We start from the raw sequence: 25,958 nt of genomic DNA, 5'->3' as shown, positions 1-25,958 counted from the left end.
AAAACCCCCTTTCTCTGGATAGATAGGATTAGACAACCAAATATTAAGGACTGTATTAATAGTCATTAAAATATTTTGCATGGTGGTTTTAAGCATAAAGATTACAGAGAGGTGTGCAGACATGTTTCATATATTGCATACTTGAAATTAGTTATTTGGCAAGGCATTGTTCACTTTGTAATTAATTATAAATTTATTCCAATGAGCTCTTTTAATTTTCCAAGACTATTAATTAAAAGACAAACCTCAGTCTTATGACATCAGTGTTTTTGGCCAGGCTGAAGTGAAAACCAGGTATTTATCTGCTTCTGTGGTTGACTCTTCTGAACTTGGTGTAAGCTAAAGAAATTCAGATTTGTGATTTTCCCTGGCAGTGTCTGTATTGATGCTACCTGTGTAAGGTCAGCAGTTTAACCAGTGTTCCTGGTTTGGGTTCCCTCTGATTTCTGGATTGTGACCAAAGCAACGTGCAAGAACTGTTTAAGGAGAGCTGAAACAGGACAGTGAAGTTCATTCCTCTTTCGGCCAGCTGTGTCTATCAAGTTTTGCTGTTTCCAGATAATACAATTGCTAAACAGTTTGAAGGTCCAGGCTAGTCTTAACTAGATGTATTTAACTTAGATTTATTTGTTGCACATCCTGGTTAACTGATTAATGGTACGTTTTAGCATTATTACCTTTATTGAGGTATATTGATGTAGTCCCTAGGATTGTGCTTAAGGTGAGTTGGATGTTAGGAGCTCTCTTCTATTTCTCTCTGGATGTGTGATGTAGTCTTGCTCTTTGCTGCTGTGCTTGTGAATTTTTCTGCCATTTTCTTTCACTTTTTCAGAGTGCTGATTAGGTCACCTTTTGGTGTTTTCATCACCACAGAGGTGATGACTTCTCCCAAAGTATCTTTCATACAAGGAAAGGCGACTTTTTTTGACATTTTATAAATATGAGAAAATTAGGTATGAACAGATTGTTTCTCAGGGCATGGGTTGTGTTACTCGTACCTGTTCTCCTGAAGGCTATTAAGTGTTGCTGGTATCATTTCTGTGGAATTTGCCTTGTAAAATAATCTCTGCTTTTACATACTTGAGTACTATTATTAATTCTTGTCCAGTCTGTGGCAGAAAGGAGCCATGCCTAGTATCTGGTAGTAGTCACAGTGGTTTTCAGGTGCTAAAGGCATCCATTTCAGCTGCATCTGTAAGAATAAGTTGTGCGTTACTACCATTGGATGACGTGGGTGAAGCCTTTGGAGGTGATATGTGTAATGTGAAATGAGTCAGGACTACCATTGTATTGTTCAAATGCATATCCAGTTCTGGAATCTTCTTACAGAATACACCACAATATGAAACATGAGCTAAATGTATCAATACTGATCACCTGAGAGCTCTGTTGCATCTTCATGTAAATACCTTTTCTGTACTCCTATGAACATGATCTTGAGACATGGTCTTAAGTCTTCTTTACACCATGTCATTGAAAACCATCAGCTGTGCTTGTAATCCCCTTTGAAGGAATATGGTATTTTGAAATTCATAATTATGCAAATACATTTGGAGACTTTTTTAAGTCTCCTTGGCTTGCTGGCAAAAATAAAGTATTGTTCTTAAGAGTATTGAGAGGCGAGCAAGGTGTAAAATAACTTTTTGCTGTTGTCACTGTGGCTTTCCTTCGACTTCTAGTCCCAGTGGCATTGGTTTTGTTTCAGTTCTCAACTCGGATGGTTTCTTTCTTGCACTGAATGACTCTGGGTGATGACATTCACATGCATTATCACTTGATTTTAGCCAGTTCTTGGAGCTCTGTATTAGGTCAGGTGTTGCTCTTCTTTGCTACTAAGATACTGCTGCAACTCAGGAAATATTTTGGAATACTTCGCAAAGCAAAAATAGCAAAAGAATTTTTTAAAAACCATTTAGGTTCCATATAAGAGAGACTCTTACCCTCTTGTAAGAGATAAGATCTCTTCTTGTCTTGGAAACTTGCAAGGGCAAGAATAATAAAATGGAGAATAATAAAATGTTCATTAACTAATTCTTCTACAGAAGTGGTAGTTGCTGCTAAATTGTTTTCAATTTACTGAGAATTTTCTTATAAGGTGGATCTCCATTAGTAGAAAAAAAAAAATCTCTATTCTTTCTTGCTCATGGGCTTTTATTTACCTACCTTGCAATGATACTATGTGTGGACTAATGTTAGTGGAATACTCAGCACTTCAGCAACTTGTTTCAGAAGTTCATAGAGGTACTTCAAAAAATAAAGAATAAAACTCCCACGATCTTTTCATCCTTGGTTAACCTGTAACCTCCATTGTTTCTGGCTAAGAAAAATATTTTCATTGGTAAATCCCAAAGTTCTTTGAGTATGCTGGTCTTGCTGTTCTGTAGATGGGGAATGGGGGAAGCATTTGAGGCTTTAAGCTAAATATTGACAGATCCAAATCTGTTGAGTGCTTATGGCAGGAGGAGCACTCGGTGCTGAATTCTAGTTCTGTCCTCTGCTTTGTGGTGGCATGGAGAGCACAACTGCTGTCCCTCCCCCAGGAAAAAAGGGAAGGCAGGCCCCAGGGCATTTATCCAAAGTTTGTTCTCTACAGACTTAATGTGATGAAGTAAATATGGGGAAGATAACTGCTGAAATTGATACAGATGAGTTTTGCTAGTGCAATGTTCAAATGTTCTTTGAGGTAAGGAAAGGAGAGACAGGACTTGGAGGTTTTGTGGGCTTTGGTTTCATTTGTTTTTTTAAGAATACTGATGTTTAATTTCTACCCCTGTCTATACATAAAATGTGATTATAAAACCAAACTTTTAAAACTCTTGAACTATCTTGTCATTTTCTACTAACCTTTCCTGTTGCTTCTAAAAAATCAAAATAATGTCTTCATAGCTGAGGCATTCTGTTTGTGTATCAGTGTGCTGGCAGTCATGAACCCAAGGAGGTTATCAGCTTTCAGTATGTGTTTTATATTAGTCTATTGTAAAATTAAAAAGGCTGACTTTAAAACATTCTTTCATTGTGAGATTCATCAATATTTGTGAAAAGGATATGTTTTACAGGCTTAAAATTACTTTTTCAAGTGTCCATAAGCATACCATAATTATACTTTGTTTCCTCCACAGGCATTTGTAAAGGATGTGCATGAAGATTCAATAACAGTTTCATTTGAAAACAAGTAAGTGTATTGCTGCTGTTGTACCTGTAAATGACAGTGTCAACCTTGCATTTGATTGACCTAAATATGGCTTAGTGTAGAGTAGTGTGTATTAGATACTCTAAACTTGCTGCTGGCATGTTTTAAAATTATATTTAGTATCTAGTATTTTGTGATATTTCCATATAAATGCTTTTAATGGTTTAAATACTTTTAAGTGCAAAACCATAGGAACATGGCTTTTGCTGGGAGGATAATCATGTCACTGAATTTACATGATGACAAGCCATGTTTGAGTAAGTCAACAGTTGTACCATTACTGACTCTTTCACATGTGAATGTCTTGCATTAGTTCTAGAAGATTCCGTTATTACAAAATTTGTTCTATAGATAAATTATGAATACCAATTTTCTCATCTAGAAACTAAAATTATCCAGTCTCCATTAAAGAACCTGAAAATTCAAACTATATTCAGACTGGATCCTGATCAAATTTTCATAACCTGTAGTAGAACCAAAGAAAAAGAAGAAACAGACCGGTTTTGAAGGAAGTGTCCAAATGTGTTATGGAATGTTTTTTAATCTGTGTTTCTAATGTTGGGGTTAAAAACCATACCTGTAAATAGAGGAGGAGCTTCTACTAGAAGATTCAAAAGACTGTAGGGGGCATCAGAGTTTCATTTAAGATGCTTAATGGTCATTTGGATGTGTATTTTCTTATTATGTATAAATTGGATCACATTACCTTTAATACATATATGCACAAAAGCTCCTCAGAATTCAAAACTGTAAAATTAATGGATTAAAAATATTTGATTTTGTTTACAAATGAAAATATTTAGACCATTCACTGTGATTTTTGTTTGTAGCTGGCAACCAGAGAGACAAATCCCATTCCATGATGTGAGGTTCCCACCACCTGCAGGCTATAATAAAGACATAAATGAAAGCGATGAAGTAGAGGTGTGTATGCTCCATTAACAGCTCTTGTCTTGAGAAGTGAGAGAACTTGCTGTGAAAAATGTCAGCCTAGCCACTGGAAGGTTTGCTTCCGTGTTAGGTGATGTCACCTTCTTTGATTCCAAGTCCTGCAGAAGGCACAGTGTCAGGCCCATCACCAAACCCAGAGTCTGACAGTAATAAACCGTGCAAATTCCATGTACAAAAGGCCGTGTAAAATGCCATGTGCCACGACCTCCATGCTGAGTTACAAATACGCTGATTTACAAACATGATCATTGATTCAGTCTGCATTGATTACAGATCAGTCCTTTTTAGGACATTTAATTCAGAAACATATGATGAACTGTAGTTATTAAGCTGCATGGTAATAATGTCTCTATTACCAAAGCTTCAAGCTGAATCAGATAATTTGCATTATATGTGTGTATACATAAAAACATAGAAATATATGTGTATATGTAAATACTTATGTGTATATGCAAAGAGATTGACTTTAAAGCAGCATATTTCTAAAACCTCCTTTATTTATAAAATTGTAACATTTATTTTTATAATTAACTTAAAGAAAGAGTACTTGCAAGATTTGCATTCTGCTTGCATGCACCATAGGCTTTTAATTTGAAAGATAAGAAAATAGCAAAACTTCTGTAATGTGAGTGTGGCTGATAGCATATATATGCTATAGAAGTGTAGATGTGTAACCCCCCCTCTCACCCACTGGTAGGACCTTGTCAGACCTACACACAATTAGAAATACTGTTGACTAAATATTAACAGATGTAAAAGTCTGAATCATCTCTCTTTTGACTGTATGCAGGACTGAGGCAGCTAATGCCAGTAGATTGGGCACTGTATTATTTATTTTTATTCGTCTGTACAATCTTGCAATCAATTACAATCAATTTGTCTATACATGCTTTCTGTGTTGTGCTCAGAGACTTTATGTACTAAGATGTTTTGCTGGATTTTGTTCCTATGGAGTTCCTGATCATATTAGTGTCAGCTTTTGTGATGTCTTTTAAGGATATAATGTATGTATTTTGTTCAGGTTTATTCCAGGGCAAATGAAAAAGAACCCTGCTGTTGGTGGTTGGCTAAAGTGAGAATGATAAAGGGTGAGGTAGGAGTATGCATATATACATATATATATATATATATATTTATATTTACTTATACTTTTTTCTTTCTTTTCTCTTTATATATTGATGTACACTGTGGTTTGAACTAATCTCTATTCATTTTTTAAGAGTTTCTTGATTAGGACAATTGCAATTACCATTAACCTCAGCCTGAGAAGTCAAATTTGACTTGTACAGTTAAGAAAAGTACCTTTTCCTTAATAGTGTAATGCTCACTCATGTCATAAAATATGTGGCTTGGATGATTTTATTATTTTTATATCAGTTCTACGTAATAGAATATGCAGCCTGTGATGCTACATACAACGAAATTGTCACAATTGAGCGTTTGAGATCTGTGAACCCCAATAAACCCGCAACAAAAGATACTTTTCATAAAATCAAACTGGCAGTTCCTGAAGATTTAAGGCAAATGTAAGTACAAGCGTTTCTTTATAATTGTTTGAGTGTGGGTAACTTCTTAAGCCTGAGACAAGAGGAATAAAAATGCTTTTTACCACTCTAAATTAACTTATTGAAATGTAAGAATGTAAAAAATACAAATACCGATGTGATCATACTTCAAAAATAGAAAAGATGATTTTTGAATTGTGGTTTATTCCTGGAGGAAGAAACACTTCAAAATCTCAAGGTTTGTGTGTGATACAGATTAAGATTTTTCACTCAGCACTGTTCAGTGGTGTGCACAGGTTAATCTGAATCCATTCTTGGTCAACTTTTATTATTTGATGATGGCTTTGGGAATAGATGAACAATAATGAAACCTCACAGAGTATGATACAAAGCCAGCTAGCTGTCTCCTAGGCCATGGAGATGCTACTGTCATATAGTTACAGCTCTAAAAGTCAGAGTAATACTGGCTCCCCTTGTTTACCTTCAAATCACTTTCTGCTTTCCTTGAGATGCATGTTATTGCCTCAGTGTGGAATGAGTTATAAATCCAGGTTGGACTAAAACTTCCTGAAGTTAGTGTTACAGCATACACAAGTGGACACAGGAAACCTGGAGAAGCCAAGCACAGCATGCGATGAGCATATGGTCCTTAGAATGCTGCAGGGGTTAAAATAAAATCACCTATTTTAATGGTTCATTTTGTGTTTGAAATCTTGAACTTGCTGATCATAGTGATTATAATTTTTAATGTAGTTTTGTTTAACTTGTCATTCCACAGATTTACACACAGAAAATTTCTGAAATACTTCTAATCCTACTCATGTGAAAACAAATGAAAGAAAAATGAGTAAAATAAATGATAATGGAATAAAATAACACCTTCTCTGAAGGGGAGAGCTTGGAAATCTTTATTTACATTTTTTCTATTAAGGAATTAATCTTTTTGGCTGTTAACCTTAAATGCAGTGGTTACCATTTTTACCTTTGTTACATTTTTATTCCTAGGTGTGCCAAAGAATCTGCACATAAGGACTTCAAAAAGGCAGTTGGAGCTTTTTCTGTAACATATGATTCTGAAAACCACCAGCTTATTATTTTGGTAAGTCCAAATGTTTTACCGTACCAGTGGCAGTGGTTTGTTTGAAGAGTCCATGTGTAAAGCACTGTTGTGTTTATTAACAATTCAGTCAATCAACGATGTGACCACGAAGCGGGCCAACATGCTGATTGATATGCACTTTCGGAGTCTTCGCACCAAGTTATCCCTGATACTGAGAAATGAAGAAGCCAGCAAACAGCTGGAGGTATGTTGGTTGTTTTCCCTGAAGTAATTTGAGTGAAACAGATAATAAAAAAATCCCTGGTGTGTTCCTTAGATGGTGGGACTTGCATTGAGGTGAAAGTAATGATGTATTGATAATAATCTAGGTGGTAAAAAAGGCAGGCGGAAGTGTCATCCAACAAAGACGTTTACAGTTATAGGGCCTATTCTTTCAAAGACTCATTTTTATCAGCAGGATTTTGTGGGGGATTAAATACAGCTATGTAGACACACATACACGTGTATTTCTTTCATATTTTGAAGCATAAAATTGTTAGCCATCGTTGCACAAATAATGCCACATATTTGGTAGCTTTAAAAATAGATGAGAGTCAATATGGTATGATCCTGATAGGACTAGAACTGGATCTAGCAAAATAATACAGATGAAAGGGGTGAAAACTGATGCTGGTAGAATGTAAGAAGGGATAAGTTTGTCTATAGATAAAATGTTAGGAAATAATCTTACAGCAGATACAGCTTCTGATACTCCTGTGACTGGTGAGTGGGTGTTGACTGGCAAGAAGCTTGAGTCATACTTGTCCATGGGTAAAAAAAAAAAAAAGAGAGTAGGCAAGGAAATAAGGGGTTTTTATACACCAGAATTAACATTTCTTCATGGTTATTCTCCTATCTACAAATTAGAAAAAATAGCAATATTTATGAAAACTTTTTAGATTTGCTGTCAAGATCCAGAGGTACCACTTAAACTCCTGTAACTCAGTTTGACATGGGTGTATGCCAGCAGTGTTTCTGCAGAGCCAGGTTTCATTCCCCCTTCCCAGGGGTTGCATCTGTTTGAAGTGGGATGGCATGTTCAGGCCCTGTGTATCCAGGGGCATACTCACTGTTACAAGAATTTCTCACTTCTGTTGTTCTCCCTTTCGTATCTTGATTTCTGTGTTTCAGAGCTTAAATCCAAGTTTGTTTGGGTTTTGATTTTTCTCGAGATGAAGGATGGACCAGATTTTCCTCATTGGTGTTCCTTACTGAGCACCCCATTGTAGCTCTTCAGTAATCATTCTTCTTTATCCTCCAGAACTGACAGTTGTGTGGGCAGTTTACCTCTTGAAGTGCAAAGTATTATTTTGGAGGTGGGAAGAACAACAGCCTCTTTAGAGCTATTTCTCTTTACATACCCCCACAAATGCATGCACCAACAACTGTTGTCATTGATTCCTTTCCCAAACTAATCTTGGATTCATCTTGTCATTGTAACACTGAGTCTTTTTACTGCTGTGAAAGTCTCAAACTTGATTTGGTTCTCACTAGAAAACCATCATTGAACTTCAGTTTCTACCTAAGTACTTAAATAAAGGTTGTGGGATAAATATATACAGTTAAAATTTGTGTGACAGAAGTTGGCTGGTATTTTTCAGTTTGGCATTTGTGTTTCTTGTAGTTAGAGTAAATATAAAATCAGTTTCATCCAAAGTTTAAAGGAAGAGCTTCAGATAATAAAAATCATACTCATGATTACTGTTGAGACACTGACAAACCACCAGACTGCACGTGTCCATCTGCAGAAGAAATATTTAGTGAACACTTTGGACTTTACTGCATTATTAATGGCAGCTCGCTGTTTCATCAAGGAAACCTTTGTATGTGTCTCATAGTCACTGAACTTTTAATGTCTGCCGCTTCTTTTCTTCTAGCAGTTTTACCTATTTTGTTTCTTTAGTCATAATCACTAGACCAGCTTCTTTTGTTCAGTGGAGTTGTTTTCTTCCTGTTTGTTGTACTTTTTTTTTTTTGCATATTATCTTCTTGACTTTCATGGCTCTACTTCTCAAACATGGCTTTTAGAGCACCAAGTAAAATTACAGATTATTTTTTGTTAAGATTCTTTCCCAGTGGGTGTGATTTAGCTGTTTTGGGTGTCTTTCACATACTAAAAAGCCTGAATTGACAAGTGCTTTAAGTTCTGGTTTGTGTTTTACTATATCTAAGTAGAACTCAATTCTGGCTGCTGTGTAGGTATTAATACATTATTTGCATAGATGTTTCTTAATAATGTGTTGGAGGGGAGTAGAATACAGAATTTCTGATGTTTAAATAGAACACACTTCATAATAATTTGCAGAAAAGCTGATGATATTTTAGTGCAGGTAGTAAAATTCTCTGGTTTGACTGTCAAAGCCAAGGTCCTCAGTGATGATGTTGCTTCATCTTTTCCACATGACATTGATAGTTAACAATGGATCATTGTCTTGGTCATGTTGTTCTCTCCTCTTATTTGGCTGTCTATAAAAGATGTCAGCTAGTGAATCAGCATTTGGATTATCTGTTAGAAGTAGAAATGTGAGCAGTTAAAAGTAATGTGTGCTTTCCAAATGGTCTGTAATGTAGCTACTGAAGTACTTGACAGTGCTCTGAGAATATCTGAAGTATTTCATAACACTTGGATGCTTAGACCCTTATCTACTGTAACTAGCTCTATGAAGCAGTGATTTAGCGCATGATATTTACCAACAGCTTTAAGCAGGAGCAGTTCAGAAAGCAGTACCAATTTAGCTGCAACAGTATAGGGCTTGTTGTGGGCCATTCCTTGATGTTTTTTTTCTCAACATGTGTAGGGTCTCATTTTGCTGACATTAAACTGCTAATTTGAAGTGTGCTTATGTATGTCTTGACAGTAGTTACAGCTTCAATTGCAATGCAGAAACATGGACAGGATTATATATCTTGGCTTTTATCTTGTTTCTTCCTTGCAAAACACTCCTTCCTTAATAGATTATCACAGTTGGAAATTCTCTATCTTCCCACAATGCATTAAACAATTGTTCCCTTCCTGTGTTCTGTTATGCTCACGCTTGTGAGTGCTCAGTATGACCCTTCTGTCTGGGTAGATGTGTGATTCCTGGATGAAATTCTGAACATATTTGTTCTCTGAATTCAGGCAGTTTTTGTGTTGTCATGCACAGGCACAGATTCTTCATTTTTTTAAAGTGCAGTAGATATCCACAGCTGCTCTGTTTTATATATAATTGTGTCAGTCATTGGGTTATTACAGTTTCACCACCTGTTGAAATTGGTGCAGTTTTTTTCTCAGAGATCATAAGGTTTGCTTTAATAATCACCACAGTCACTGTTTTACTGCCTTATGAGTGCTGTCTTGCCTAGTAACACCTGATAGCTATAGCTATTAAAGGGTAATTCAAAATAGAGGTGTCAACACAGCTAGAGGCCAGCCTTATGTTAATATTTAAACATTTCTGAAGGAGACTCCTTGGTAGTTTTGAAGTTAAAATAAGTGCAGTAAAGGGATTGAGTCAATAAAAAGTAGGCTAAGCACCTGATTGAAAAATAGGCTTGAAATTTATGTTGATTTCTCTCTCCAGTGTGCTGGAGAGACAATCAAAGTGAGCTGACATGAGATTTTTCTTCAGAGTTCTAGGCAACTTGCATCGCGGTTCCATGAACAGTTTGTAGTACGTGAAGACCTAATGGGTTTGGCCATTGGCACTCATGGTGCTAATATTCAGCAAGCCAGAAAAGTCCCTGGAGTGACTGCCATTGATCTTGACGAAGATACTTGTACATTCCATATTTATGGAGAAGTGAGTTCCCTTCTTTATCATTTCAGAAAATACCTGAAAGAAACAAGCAAAAAAAAAACTTGGGGAAATGCATCTTGTTTCTTACACATCTTTCTATTGTAGGATCAAGATGCTGTGAAAAAGGCAAGAAGTTACCTTGAATTTGCTGAAGATGTCATACAAGTCCCAAGGAATTTAGTAGGTAAGTCAGTTCTGGAGGCTGCCTCTGTGATTGTAAGGGAAAAATGCCTTCTGAGAGCTGCATTGTACTAGAAGCAATGTGCTCATGTTAAAGTACAAGGCAGAATAATTTCTGGAGTGAGGCAGAGAATTAATTACTTCCCCCAAACAAATCCAGAGAGTAGTTAAGCTATAGAAGAGATGAATCTGCACTCTCATATTTTCCTAGTATATTTTGAATCGTTTCTTTGACTTAAATTTGTCTTTTTTTACCCTGTCCTTTTAGAGATGTTTAGAAGCAGCACTGTGAGATGAGCTAGGTATCAGTGATGAAGAAAATTTAAATACTTCCATTGCCAAACAATTTTAAAAGTCGTTAAAAACACATTGTAGCCCTTATATATGTGGAGAAGACTTTTAATGAGCTTTTGATGCTACAAAAAAAATAACAATACATTATTTTATTCAGTAGATAAGAAAAGAGCAGAGAAAATACTTCATTGTATAGCATAGCCCTGAAAGCAAATACTTTAATAGGTTGTCAGGGAGTGTATGAAAGCTGGTGTTGAAGCAGTGTGAAATTCTGCAGCAGGACAAGTACCAAGGAATGTGGCAGCTCAGCTCTGGAATTGATTAAAAGCAGTTTTTCCTTCCTTACTCCCTCCTGTTTTTACTGGTGATAAGTAGAAATGATAACCTGCCATCATTATTTTAATGTGAGGTCTCAAAGTCTGTTTCTCTTTAAAACTTAGCAATTATATTTTTTTGGCAGATTTTCATTTCTACTCTTAATTCTTTACATGGATCCTTTAGAATATAACTTTGGCTGAACCCTATGTTATGTCTGAAATAAGTTATGTTTAATAATTTGACTTGTAAAATTCCTAGTAATTTGCTTTTAAAGTGTAGAAGGCTTTTTTTGACATATATATACACTGATACTTTTTAATCTAAAGAAGATGCAAACAACCACCTTCTTCTATTTAATTACATTTTTAAAAATTCAAACTGAAAAAAAATACAAACAAAGAAAAAACCCACCTAAGATGTTATTTCTTTTTTAAAGACTGTGTGGACATTTTTATTTAAAAATATTTGTGTGTGTTGCCAAATCCTCACAAAAGCTTTGATTGAAGTAACTGATGTAAGTTGTGGAGGTTTTGTGTGATTTATTTTTTTAATCATTACCAAGGTTTTTTTACATTTGTTACTAAGGTGCTGTTCCATTTGCCAGTAATATATAATGATATAAAGTACTCAGATAAAGTACTCAGAAGTAGTTTTTGATACTCAGAACAGCCTTTGTCATTGAGGAGGAACTTACTGGCCATGTTTTGTCGTGTTTTCTGCAAATATCATGGCAGAAAAGTTGAAGCACATAAATGAAACTTTATTTAGTTTTGAATGATAGGAGCAATAGGAGCCTGTTGTGACTAAAAGTAGCATTAAAATTCTTCTTCATGGATTAACTGTATCAGTCAAACAGTAGCTGTTATGCACTTGGGTTTTTTACCTCTCATTTGGTGACGTGCCAATGAAAAAAGATCATGTTTTAAGTTTTCCAGCAGTTTGTTAAATAAAAACACTTTTTTTTGTTCCATGAAGGAAACATTTTGACATCATTCTTGAAAGTTTTTCTTGAAAGCTGTGATTGAAGGATGTGGCCTCCCTCATCACGTCCCAAGCAGCTTAGTTTTCCTGCCAGTTTGCAGCACGTTCTTTTGCTGAGACTGGAGAGGGCTAAATTTTCATTTTCCTTGTCTCACAGTAGAATGTTTGCCTCAGAAGATACATGTCTGCATTACTGGCATTGGAGTATAATTTATTTCCATTTTTATCTTGGACTTTTCAGTGAATTATAAACTACTGGCAAAAATGTCTGCAAACCTCAGTTTTAGAGAATTTTACATCTGCCTCAAACAGTATCTTTGGTAGCATTTGATCAGCTGAGATTTTGTAAATGAACTAAGTTTTGCTTACAGAAGAAGTAGTTGCAGCAAATGTGAAGGCACTGTAAAAGAATTTTTGTTTGTTGTGATTGGATATTTTAAATGCAAACAGAAATGTTTGTAATTTTTGAAGTCATTTTAAACCTACCAAAGCAAAGCCACATAAGCATTCAAGGTACTGAATATTTCTGTGATCAGTGTGTTTTATAAATGAACACCACAAGCATATGTAGTCATTTCAGTTTGTGGCTTGTTAGCTAAATCTTTGTTGTAGAAGATCAAGTTCTTGCACTGGCACTTGAGTAGTCTTGTCTAGTTAGAGTACAGCAATACTCTCAGTTTTGGGGGAAAACCATAAAGATTGAATGTTCTGTATGTTTTTTCTGTAGGAAAAGTAATAGGAAAAAATGGAAAACTGATCCAGGAGATAGTGGACAAATCCGGCGTTGTAAGAGTGAGAATTGAGGCTGAAAATGATAAAAATATTCCACAAGAAGAGGTATGTTTTCAGTTATTGCAATTTTTCTTTTTGTTAATTGGTTATAGCCTACCCAATGATAAAATAAATTCTTCCTTTTATCTTTGTAGTGGTAAGATAAAGTGTTGATTAATGTGTTTTCTCATGGATTCTATATTTTCTATTAATGCTGAGGGACATTTTTATATAAATTTGGCTTCTCTGTTTATGAAAAATTCTTTGAGAAATTTATTGGTGGTGCACCTTCTTGGAGATTTCATGTTGTTCCTATTGGAAGCAATGACATTTCCCAGCATGTGCTAGGCTATAAATCCATATATATATATTTATATATATATATATATATATATGTGTGTGTGTGTGTGTGTGTCTGAAACTTGCTGGTTTCATTAATTAATCTTCCTTGAGTTTGTTTTCTTATCTTTTTACCTGGTTTAATTTTTCATTAACAATTTCTTCTGTTGAAATGAAAAACTTGTGCTTTATGTAAAATCTCTGTTTTAAAAATACTGACTATGTTCACAAGAGCCTGTAAATTGTAACCTAAAGAAAAACAAGCATGAACACTGTGAAACCCCAGATTTGCATAGGAAGGCTGTCAGCCTTGTGAAGGACCTGAAGGAAGTCTCAAACACTGTCATTTGAGTCCCTTCTGTGTGGGGCTGCATTGAGGGGCAAGGTTGTGGTATGCAAAAAATCTTACAGCTTGAGGGTCTTGACATCTCAATGCAAAAAGACTCCCTGCAGTTTCAGGTGTGAAATGTGCTTAAAGAAAACTGAACTGCCTTTCATTTACCTCAAAATCCAAATATGTACCAGCTAAGAGCCTTTGCACTTTGAATAAGCTATGAAATGTGGTTTCTGGAACCCTTATGTTCCTGCTTGAGTAGTTACTTCCTCTGCTGTTTTATCACTGTAGGACTTAGTGGAAATCCACAATCCAATTTCCATCTCTATACAGAGTGGCTAAGCAATTAACTAAGGGGTTTTTTTACTATTCTGCTAGTTTTACATCTGTCTGAAAAGGTAAATGGTCAATGTTTAGACCTCAAGTTTTCACTGGTCTTTTGTATTTAATTTCTAAAGATAAATTCCTGCAGCATAAAATAGAATTAGTTTAATAAGCAAGAGGGTGCTGCTATTGCTGCAGGCTAGAGAATCACAGAAGGGTAAAAGAGCCAGTACTCATGGCTGCAGGGAGTATGTCTGGCTCTTTTTTTTTAATTCTGACTTGAAAAAGCTGATTTGCTTGGATTTTTCTGTCCAAAATGCAGCTTTTAAGGATTATCTTGAAAGGTCTTTTTTACCTGTCAAGCTCTGCATTCATACTTCTGTTTTACCTGTTAATGACATTTCTGACACTGGCATTGCTTGCTCTGCTTCTTGTGTTAGTTGTGTCATGCCAGGTGCAATACAGAAACCTGAGATCAGACTTTAATAGGTAAGAGTTGGTACTTGTAAATTGAATGCAGCTTTATTTCAACTATAAAATCCAAATAATCTTTCCATGTGTAAATTTGGATATTGCAGCCCTTCTTCTTGTAGTAGAACAGTAGTTCAATTAAATTTTAATACAGCATTTGGTTTTTTTTATGTGACTGAGATGTTAGAATACTGCCCATTAGATTCAAGTGCAGTTTTATACATCCCATTATTTTATAACAGGCCATCTTCAGGCTTTTCATATTTTAAAATGAGATAGGTACTGTTTGTTACAGTAATATATATTACTTTTATCTCTGAATTTAGTACGCACGTAAAGTCTGCTCAGTTTCCCCCACTGCAGCCAAGTTGAACATAGGTACTTCTGCTTTGAAAACAAAAATAAGGTTTAATAAATAATCACTTTGCTGTTTTTGACATGGTTACCAGCTCATATTCTTAATAGCTGGCATTGTTATACCTTGAATTCACTGCCAGAAGCAACAGAAGCAGTTTCCTTAAATGCCCTCTTAAATCATTTGTCTTGTCATCGTTTAATAATTGATACTGTGAGCTGGTTAATGCCAGTTTAGTAGAAATTTCACTGCTCTTTATCAGGTTGTATAAAATATTTATGAAACTTAAAATACCCCAGATAATAAAACATTTCAGTCAACAATGCCTGTGGCTAAAGAATTTTTAATGCTCATGAAAGTCAGTGTTAATGCTGAGGTTCCTTAGGACTAGAGGACTGTGTATTTTTTTTTTTTCTGGTTACTTAATGTAGATGTGTAAGGTCTAATGTAAGTTCTTTGCCTGTAAAAGAAAAGGAGGAGGCAAGAAAACCAAACACAGCCTTAAAAGGGGAGACACATTAGACTGGCCACTCCTGGTCAATCTCAGCATAGTGTGTTTTTAATTTTTAAGACATTTGTGTCTCAAATCATTTCACTTCTGCAGCAAACCTTCCTTTGGAATGTAGTTCTGTAAAGGGTGTGTGTACAGTGAAAATTAAAGGCTTCTTTAGAGGTAACGATGAGGTAGCAGAACAATATTTGAGATAATCAGCAGGTGTGCCAGGCTCTGGTCTGCAGTGGCATGGGCTTCAGCAGCTGAGTGTTGGAGATGCTCAGCATAAGTTTGCAGTTCACAGTGAAGCTTCACCTGCCCAGGTGTTGCAGCTGCTGGAACAGACAGGTTCACTCCTTGGGCCTGGGTGGTCTGCACTCACACCTCTGAAATGCTGCAGCAACCTGGCTGAGTGGCAGAAGTTTTGTTGTTAAAATTGTCTTTGTATTTGCTAAGGTTTACTTTGTTTTCCACACTCACTGAAGTCCTTTAAGATAGGGAGTTTTTTCACCTGCTTTCCCTGCCTAAGTTAATCTTTAGGTGTTTTGCCTCCCAATGTCATCATTTCAGACTTCAGAATTTCTAGATTTATATTTTCCATGTGTTTATTGAATCACTTCACGTGCTTGAAAGGTAGAACTGTAAGTTAGAAATGATCACCTGAAGTAGTAACTCTTCCTTGAATATTTCTTGGCATTTTTTTTACAACTGTTCAGATCTTCAAGAAGTACCAGGGGTTTTTTTGTGACACAATGCTAATTTGATTTACTTTTTTAAAAGATCAAAGGTAGAACAAAAGCAGCTAGTGTGAGAGAATGGATGCAGTCAGCAAAGGTGGTGATATTTTGAAGGGGGAAAACATAAAGTGTTCTAAATTTACTCTTTCACTTGTTCAGAAAAGTAAATATTGACATTGTGATGCAAATTATCTAAATCTGCCTATTTAAAAAAGCTCTTTGCATAAAGGGAATTAGACTACATGGTGTAGTCAATATCAGAATTAAAATATAATGTTGTCTCACTTTTTCATTTTTGCTTATTCATGATGTAAGAATTTTTTTTCAGGTTTTACACTAAGTTTGGTTCTCTTCAAAATTCAATAACCAAAGCCTATTGTTACTGTGTTTTAGGGCATGGTACCATTTGTGTTTGTAGGAACCAAGGACAGCATCACTAATGCAACTGTTCTTCTGGATTATCATCTTAATTATTTAAAGGTGAGGATAATGATGCTGCTTTACCACTGTTTTTGTGCAGCTGTCACAAGGCAGAGAAGAACCAGATGAAAATTGATACTAAAAATCAAGTGCATTTCTCTCATGCTCACTGTGATTTGAAAAGATACTTCTGCTTTAAACTTCTTTGGCTGCCTAAAATGTGTACTTGCATGTGACTCAGTACTTAAATGGGCACTGACATGGTAGTGGAAAGTGTTTAATAGCCCAGCAATTTTGCTCTAAATTGATCAGTTCATTGTCAGCTATGGTCACTTTGTCTTAGTGCTCTTAGACCTTCCTGAACCAAAGGTCACAGGTAAGTGTTCATCATTCTGTGATAACTACTGGATAGTTTCTTATCTCTGAGGTTTTATCTTGGCCTTCTCATCCCATTAAACATAAACACAGAAAATGTTGTTATCTTAGTGGCCTGTTACCTTATGATTCAGAATAGTGTCCTCCAACTGACAAGAAGTGGGACAGACCTGTTCCTCTAAGATTTTCATGTTTTTATGCCTCCAGGCAAAGATTATTAAGGAAACTTTTTGTAAAAGATACATAATAGTGCATCAACATCAAAAGTTCTGTATCAGCTCAGACTCATGGATTTCTTTGTGTCTAAAAAGAAGAAAGCAGACTTGGCTGGAATGACTGTAGTGAATTATCAGGATCTTGAAAGGAAAGACTTAGACCAGGATTCACAGCCCCAGACTGCAGGAAGGTGGACTTTGGCCTTTTCAGGGATCTGCTTGGAAGAATCCCATAGAATACATTCCTGGAAGGAAAACAGGTTTGGAAGAGCTGGCTCTTAAAGCATCACCTTCTCCAAGCTCAAGAATAGTCCATCTTGATATGCAGGTGTTCACACAAAAGTAACAGTAGGCCTGCAGGGATTAACAAGGAACCTGTGGCTAAATTAATATTAAAAAATGAGGATACAAGGAGTAAAAGACAGGTGAATCAGATGGAGTATAAAAACACAATTTGTGTGGGCAGGGATGAGTTTGGATAGCTGAAGTCCATCAGGAGTTGAATATGGCAAGGGATATGAAGGGGAATAGGAAGAACTACTGCAGGTGTATTGGCAGCAAAAGGAATACCAAAGAAAATACAGGCCTGCTGCTGGATGGAGGAGGAAACTTGCTCACAAACAGGAAGGATGAGGTACTGAATGTCATCCTCAGTTTTGTTTTTTTTTATTTATGAGATTTGTCCTAAGGAACATATATCTCCGATACCAGTGGGAGAGTCTGGAGCAAGAAGTCTCAGCCTTCCTAAAGGGAGGTTGAGTTAGGAAACATCTTAAGGGGGAGAGAAGAGATATCCACCAAGTCACTGATGGAGTGCATTCCTGAGCACCAGAGCATTTTAGCAAAGTCCTAGCTGGATTAGGTGACCTGCAGAGGATGCAGTGTCAGAATGAAACTTCTATCAATAGATTTCTCCCTAATTAAAGAAAAAGAAAAGGAGATTGCCATTCTGATGTGACCTAGATAGTATCTGAAACTGGCAAAGGTACTTCATGAATATGTGCGGCTGTATCTCTTTTACCTAATTGTATATGGTGAGGGTGCTGTGTGCTGATGCCTCTGTGCCTGAGTTACAGTACTTTTCTCTCTATGCTTTTATGCTTGCTCCCATACCTCATACTGTTACGTCAGAATTGTTTAATAACTTTTATGTTGTGTGCAGCGGTGTAAAGAGCTTGTATTCTGATCTGAGTACTTTTTCTTGATACAAGCCCAAACTCGTCAACTGTGCCACAGGAAGAATTGTGTTGGTAGCACACGGATTTGAACACTTGAAAGTCTTTCTGTTAGACAAGATATTCTCAAAGCTGAGTTGTTGTTTGAGTATTCAACAGATGATCAGTTGTAATATTTCAGTGGCTTTTCTTTCTGAGACCTGCATGTGTGCACATGCAGATGGTTCCATAGTGGTGGTACCTGACTCGCTGGGCTTGTGTTTGCACAGGAAGTGGACCAGCTGCGTTTGGAAAGATTGCAAATCGATGAGCAACTGCGACAGATCGGGGCCACTTCCAGGCCCCCCTCGAACCGCACGGACAAGGACAAAGGGTACATGACCGACGACGGGCCCGGCCTCGGCCGCGGCAGCCGCCCCTACAGGAACCGCGGGCACAGCCGGCGTGGGCCAGGCTACGCTTCAGGTAGGTGCCTCCAGGGACACTTGCACTTCTCAGGGACGCCTCCTGGTCTCATGACTTCTTGGAAAAGACTGAACTTAGAGCTGTTTAAAATGCGGTTAATATTGAGTGTTAATATTTGAAGATGATCTAGAGCTTGATGCTGTAAGTACTTCAAAGTGTAGTGCTTTCCTGTAATCTACACTGATTTCCATGCAGTTCCTGCTTCTTACAGCATGCGTCTGTCTTCTAGATTATGGAGCGTATCTAGTTATTCCCTAACTCCTTAGGGCAAGGATTGTTATTTTATCTATATTTTGAAACAATTCCTGACAATGAATTCTTAGTATTCATTTAATCCTGTGTGAGTCTATCCTAATATAAATATTTATAGGTGAAAATACTGTGTAGCTCAATTTGCAGGAAAGCTGTTTTCTTCATATTAAATTGAACTTTTATGTTTTTAATAGAAGACCTTAGTCACCAAAATATTGTGTTACTCTTTGAAACCTTGGATAATTCATTAATGAATAGTTTTCCAGATTGTGCTTCTTCAGAGCAATCTATTACTTCATTATCCATAATGTAGGTCAGCTGGTGTTTGTCCTGACTGAAAGGCCTGTACTGTGAGCTTTGTAAGAAAATCTTAGCTTACATTCTGCATAATACAAACTTAATGTTTTTGTGGTGTTTACTATTTTTAGAAGATGTCAACTCACCTTGCTAATAATATGGGTTATGGGGGGAAAAATGGGGAAAGAACCAGCTTTTGTCAATAAAGGTGATTTGTTAATTGGAAAAACTTCAGTGGCCATTTATTTAATTTGATACATTTCTAGCATTTTGACTTTGTTCTCTGCTTTTGTAGTCTGTTTACAGGCTGTTTCATGATGGAATTTTTTTCTTTTCATAGATGAATTGCAGTGGTGAGAGGAGACAGGACAGGTTATATTCACAACTTTCAGTTGTAGAAATACAAAGGAGTCTAGTCTATTAAGCTTTGTTTTATTAGACTTTTATTACATTTTGTAGTTTATTCAGTAATCTCTTGATATACTGACAACACCACTTTTAAGCATGTGACACACTTCTATTTAGCCTTAAACACACAACTAATTTTTATTAGTCTGTCTGGAATTTTGAAGAAGTAATATATATTATGTGCCTTGCTGTATTATGTATGTTACAGAGGCAAAAAACATCCCAAAAGTGTCTATTAACAAAAAAAAAAAAAAAAAGAAAAAAAATTAAATATATACATTTTGCATTCTACTATAGTAATTTCATGCTAAGCTACACTGGCGTGTTTGGATTTTTTTCATCCTCTTGATAGGAACTAATTCTGAAGCATCAAATGCTTCTGAAACAGAGTCTGATCACAGAGACGAGCTGAGCGATTGGTCGGCGGCCCCGGCGGAGGAGGAGCGGGACAATTACCTGCGCAGGGGGGACGGGCGGAGGCGCGGCGGCGGCGCCCGAGGCCAGGGCGGGCGGGGCCGCGGAGGATTCAAAGGTAAACCAGGCTCCTTTGGGAAACAGCTGTCAGTGAGGGAATCCTAAAGCAAACTCACTTCTGCCAGATGCTCCTGCTTTCCTCTGCTCCAATTCCCCACCTGGTGGCCTCTCCTGACTTCTCTTTGTTAGTCTTTTAAATAGAGTATTTTGTTTCAGATGTGTTGAGCATCGAGCAGAGTGGTATCATTCTTTTTGGCCTGCTTTATTTTTGGGGGAGCTTTTGCTATCATTTGTTTTCCTAAAATGCCTCTTGGCTCAAGTTTGTGGCCTGTGCCATCACACATGGACATCAAGGAATCAAATTCTAGTTTGTCAGTAGATACAGAAAAATCTTTTAAAATCTGTAGTAATCATTCAGCTGTCCATATTCACATCTTGTATTTGATTTTCATGGAACAGCATAATGTAATTTATGTATTCAGTGGGAAGGACCAGGCAAAAGTGAGAAGGGAGAACTTTAAAAGGTTAAATATATATATACAAGAACATACGATGTTCCATTATATTTATTGGTTAAAATACTTAATTCTACAGCTCTGCTTATATCTTGAAATGTTTTTTTTTTTTTCAAAATAAGGATGCTGCATAATAAGATAGTAATGTATAATTTAGGAAACTTATAAGCCATTGAAAAATGTGAAGGTATTAAACACTGCTGATTGTGTACCTCTCTTCTGTGGTTCATCATTTTGAGAAGCATTCTTTTTCCAGTCACTAGTTAAGTCTTTTTTTATCTGTGGTGGTTTGAAACACTGAGGTTTTGTCTGCCTTATCACCTGAGAACATTTTCTTTAGTGATTCCTGGCCCATAGTTTAAGAGCTGTTATTATTTGTTAGTAATAATATCTGTTCCTGAGCCAGAAAATTGTTAATTGCCTGCTGTGCTTGTGTAAAATTTAAGTGGCAGAAGATGATGTCTTTGTTGAACAACTTGGTGGATTAATTCTTCTTCCAGGCAACGATGAACAGTCACGAACAGATAACCGTCAGCGTAACTCAAGAGAGGCAAAAGGGAGGACAGCGGACGGGTCTCTTGAGGTAACTCTTCTCATGTGGCAAGTCTGTACTCTTAAAAATGCCTTGTGTCCCATAGTAAGAGTAGAGCCTTCTTTTGTGAGTTGTGAGTGACACAGTGGCCTTGCGATTTCATATTCTTTGACTCCCTAATCACATCTACAAAAGTTGTGTTACAAAATGACACAGATGCTCAGGACTCTAAATATATTAAGCTATGTAAAGATGCAATTTTGCAATGCTGTTTAGCTCTGTCTGGTGAAAAACTGATGACAAGTCCCAAGGATTTACTAACCAGCTTGATTCCAGTCTCTGTTCTTACTAATGCTTTGGTTTTAGCTTTTATTTCTTGCTGTGTTGTGTGGTGTTGTCTATCTTTTATGTACCTGAGGGAAGAAAATCCTAAACACTGTAGAAGAGTGTGTTGTAGCCAGAATCCTCGGAGTAAGAAAGATTAAACTTCAGAGACTACCTTCACTACTAAATGAAACATTTGTATGTGAAGGCTATTTAGTCTAGAAAGTAAGTTTGAAATTCACATCAAGTAACAGGTTTGAAATAACTTGTAACCTTAAATATTTTTAAGTTTTTTATGAAAAGATATTTCTGCATTTTTTTCAAATGCTTTGTTTCATGAAGTTATCAAGCTGATACCTTTTGTATCTGTGTTAAGTTTCCCCCCATGGAAACTGTCCTTGCTGTAATGAATAGGCATGTGAAATGCCAGTAATTAACTTGGCAAAACAAAAAATAAATAATGGCCATGTGAGTTTTGTAAATAACTAGTAATTACCTTACCAAGTTTGAAGTAGGCAGTGAGGAAATGGGGTGCTGAAAAGAAAACATAAGGCACTTAAATCATGGGGGGTTTATCTGTTGCTCCAACATTTGGATACAGTGACACGTTACAAGAAAATAAGGACTTGCATCTTCAAATCTGGCTGAGCAAGTTGCAAAAATCATATTACATATAAAGGAATAAGCATTTGCCTCCTTTGCAAACATAAAAATATGCTTTCAGCATGCTCTCTTGAAATTTTTTTGTGACCACTTAAAAAGGCTGCAGAAGTTTTTTGGGTGTATTAAATGGATTTTTTTTTTCAGATTCAAAAAGGTATAAGTAGATTCAGAGACGCTGCCATGAAATGACGCTATGTCATTTGGGGGCTTTTTGCATACAAAGAGTAGGAAGTCGAATTTACTAGAAGTTGAAATAATGTTTCAGATGTCCATCTGATATTAATTCAACACTTGTGCACAAACTGGAAATTTTTCTCTGAGCTGCAAAGGCTAGGTAGATGGCAGAGGATTTTTTGGCTCACAGGTATGTGGCATTTTTGTACAGAGAAGAATTTTCACCCTCCCCTGCAGCTGGATACATTTAACAAAGCCATGAGGGGCTGGCACTGTTTGCTGCTCCGAGAGCGCCCAGGGGTGGAGGAAAGGAGGAGAATGCTTTGTATAACTCTGAATTGTTCCAGATCAGAATTGACTGCAATAATGAAAGGAGTGTCCACACTAAAACCTTACAGAATACCTCGAGCGAAGGCAGCCGGCTGCGCACAGGCAAGGAGCGGAACCCCAAGAAGGAGAAGACGGACAGCGCGGACGCTCAGCAGCCGCTGGTCAACGGAGTCCCCTAAACTGCATAACTCTGAAGTCATACTTCCTATACTGTTTCAGTAATTCCTATTCCATGTTAGAGAAACTTGTTAGGCCAAAGACAAAATAGTAGGCAAGATGGCGCAGGGCATGAAATGAACATATGTTCTCTGTTAGCCTTTTTTAACATCAACAGTATGCAGTTGTTTTCAGAATAAGAAGTTATTCAAATATTTGCATAAAAATACCTGAACTTCTGAAAATCGCTTCCAAGTACATATTGCAGTTCAAAAGATGAAAGATTCTTTTTTGTTTGTTTAAAAAAAAAAAATACTGAGCTGTGCATTGGTAAACTTTCTGTTCAGTTGTACCATTTTAACACATCGGGTCAAATTCACTGCTCAATTTCAATTTTGAGAATAAATAGTGTTTGCAGTAATCAAATTGGCTTCTGTTTTCAATCTAACTTACCAGTTCTTCATGAAATGCTATGTCGTTTTATGTCCTGTGTCAGTTCACATTCTGGTCCACCTTTTTCAATATTTTGGTGGACCCTGAAATCTGTGTGATGTAACAATTGTCATTTTCATTAGCAAAAAAGTTGTATGATCTGTGCCTTTTTTATATCTTGGCAGGTAGGAATATTATATTTGGATGCAGAAATCAGGGAAGATGAGTTGGTAACACTAAATGTAAAATATATGTAGCAATCCTTGTCAGACGTTAGTACTTTATAGACAAGTGCATGCTTTCCATAATTTTTTCCTTACATAAACATTCAGTTAGGCAGTTATAAGAATAGGAAATTTATTTTGCACTGAAGATTTGGCAAATAGTGTTATTGAAAAAGGGGTGTAATTTTTTTCTTTGTAGGCAGTACAGAAGCTTTTTTTTTAAAAAAAAAAAACTAAAAAAAAATCTTTCCATTGTGGAAAACTAAAAAACTCATTGTTACTGAGGGAACAAGTGTAACACATTCACAAGCTAGTAATGGGTGCCTGCTGTTTGGCCAGATGACCAGCCTAAAGCATTGATGGTTTTCATCCTCCCAAAATTTTTGAATTGCTTATTTTAATTTGGGGGCTATTTCAGGAGAGGTAAGAAGAAAGTCACTACATGTTATGCCCTGGCAACTACCGATACAGTAGTTGAAATATATAAGGTAAAATAAATAGTTCTTCATATTTTGAGCTGCAGGGTCCTAATTACCAGCCTAAATATGAAGGTGTCACAGAATTTGATGCAAAGTACAGCTGTACACCAGGGAAGGGTGGGAAGTGGTGGGAGGAGCTGTGCTTTCTTTCATTTCTGATCACACATTAAACTTACTGGGCACAACTGCATAAGGACCTTCATTTTAGTCCATTTTTGTTCAGATTACTCCAGAAGGAGAGCCACTGTTTATGTACAGAATTGTACAAACTTGACCTTGCCTCTGATGTATTTTGTGAGTTTTGTTTCTTTGCTTTCTTCATTCTTTTTTTTCCTTGCATACAGGTGAGCATACTAAAACTGGCAACGAACTGCACATGATTTAACAAATATAAAAATGTCTTAAAAAGTATTGCCAAACATTAATGTTGATTTCTAGTTATTTATTTTGGGAATGTATAGTATTTGAAAACAGAAATTGGTACCTTGCACACATCATCTGTAAGCTGTTTGGTTTAAAATACTGTAGATAATTAACCAAGGTAGACTGACCTTGTAATGTAACTGCTCTTGGGCAATATTCTCTGTACATATTAGCTACAACAGATTGGATTTTATGTTGACATTTGTTTGGTTATAGTGCAATATATTTTGTATGCAAGCAGTTTCAATAAAGTTTGATCTTCCTCTGCTAACTGATGTTGATGCAATCCTTATGAATGATTGCTTTAAAAAATCTCAGCTGACAGAAAGTAGGAAGTATTTCTTTGTTTAGACTTTAACTGTAGCCATTGTTTATTTACACATTTTAAGAAAGTCTCATATATTACCAGATTTCAAAAATACAGCACAAAATGCTCAAGAAGACTCAGTCTCCTCATGGAATATGGTACAGTACCTGTTGAGTGGTCACACTTCATGCACTCATTTCTCACATTCACACATTCAGTGGTTGAGTTCACTAAGGTGCTAACCCAGGTAAATGTGAAATTCCTAAACCAGTCTGACTAATTGGCTGCATTCCATTTCCACGTGGGTTTTGGGGTTATGACCTTTTTCAGTATTTGTGTACTTCACATATATCCCTTTCAGTTCATATTCCAGTGATTTTAAATGTTATTAAATTTCAGCAAATTAACCTGTGAATCTAAATGTACACTTTTATTTTGAAAAGTCATGTTGTTACAAAACTTGAAAGTGCAACAACTGTCTGATGCTTGAGTTCAGGTCCGTCCTATTGGTAACTATTATAAAGTACGGTCTAATGAATTAAAATTATTTTTAAAATAAAGTTCTTTGAAAGAGTGAGAGGTATTTGTGAATCATGCCAAAGTCTAAATTCAGTGAGGTTAAGCTCAAAGCGTATGAATTAACAAATGCTTCAAAAAATAGAGAGTTTGTGTTTCTGTTGTTTACTGAATGCATTTTTGTTAATGATGGGTGGGAAGTTAAGATATTCAGAGTTGTTATTAAAACTTTGTCAAGGAAAAAAAATCTCTTTATTCAGCTTTTTTTTAAGCAGATAAAAATCTTTTTACGAGCACTCATGAATTCAAGAAGATGCTAGGTTTAGTTTCATAAATACAGAAGTTACTTGAATCAGTTCCTGAGGAGCTGTTTCAGCCCTTCTTTGTCTCTGATATCAAATACTGTGTACCATGTCCAGGAAGGCCATTGAGTGCTGTGAGTAGGGGACTGAGTGTAGACCTTGCTTCTTCCTATAAGCACCCACTGTGAAAGGCAGCTTATTTTCCTGAACCTGCAAAACCCTTCAATATTGAATATTAAAAGAAAAAGCTTAAACTTCCAGTGAGTATTCCTCAGTCATTTCAGGAATACTGCTGTACAGTTTGCTAAGGTCTCTGCTAATGTGCAAGAGAAGATGGGTGTCAAATATTTTTATCCTGTGTATTGTTAAATGTTTTTTC

At 36.4% G+C, this 25,958-nt stretch overlaps 1 protein-coding gene across 3 annotated transcripts in view; it reads left to right on the top strand.

Annotated features, from left to right (window-relative positions):
- Positions 1-24,729, top strand: part of FMR1 (fragile X messenger ribonucleoprotein 1) — a 30,061-nt gene extending 5,332 nt beyond the window's left edge. Inside the window, exons 2-15 of one of the 3 annotated variants that reach the window (XM_030228857.2) lie at positions 3,120-3,172; positions 4,021-4,114; positions 5,163-5,234; positions 5,519-5,667; positions 6,652-6,745; positions 6,834-6,950; positions 10,357-10,527; positions 10,630-10,708; positions 13,025-13,134; positions 16,515-16,601; positions 18,576-18,771; positions 20,117-20,260; positions 21,218-21,300; positions 22,758-24,729. In XM_030228857.2, coding sequence (XP_030084717.1) covers positions 3,120-3,172; positions 4,021-4,114; positions 5,163-5,234; positions 5,519-5,667; positions 6,652-6,745; positions 6,834-6,950; positions 10,357-10,527; positions 10,630-10,708; positions 13,025-13,134; positions 16,515-16,601; positions 18,576-18,771; positions 20,117-20,260; positions 21,218-21,300; positions 22,758-22,919 — 1,611 coding nt within the window. In that variant the 3' untranslated portion in view covers positions 22,920-24,729. Of the gene's footprint in view, positions 1-3,119; positions 3,173-4,020; positions 4,115-5,162; positions 5,235-5,518; positions 5,668-6,651; positions 6,746-6,833; positions 6,951-10,356; positions 10,528-10,629; positions 10,709-13,024; positions 13,135-16,514; positions 16,602-18,575; positions 18,772-20,080; positions 20,261-21,217; positions 21,301-22,757 lie in introns of all 3 variants that reach the window. The other 2 variants (XM_009090314.4, XM_030228858.2) reach the window with 2 other exon arrangements.
- The last annotated feature ends 1,229 nt before the right edge of the window (positions 24,730-25,958 follow it).

This window comes from Serinus canaria, chromosome 4A (assembly GCF_022539315.1).
Source record: "Serinus canaria isolate serCan28SL12 chromosome 4A, serCan2020, whole genome shotgun sequence".
Classification (NCBI taxonomy): domain Eukaryota; kingdom Metazoa; phylum Chordata; class Aves; order Passeriformes; family Fringillidae; genus Serinus; species Serinus canaria.
Note: the sequence above shows the minus strand (reverse complement) of the source record. Positions and strands in the feature narration are given on the sequence as shown.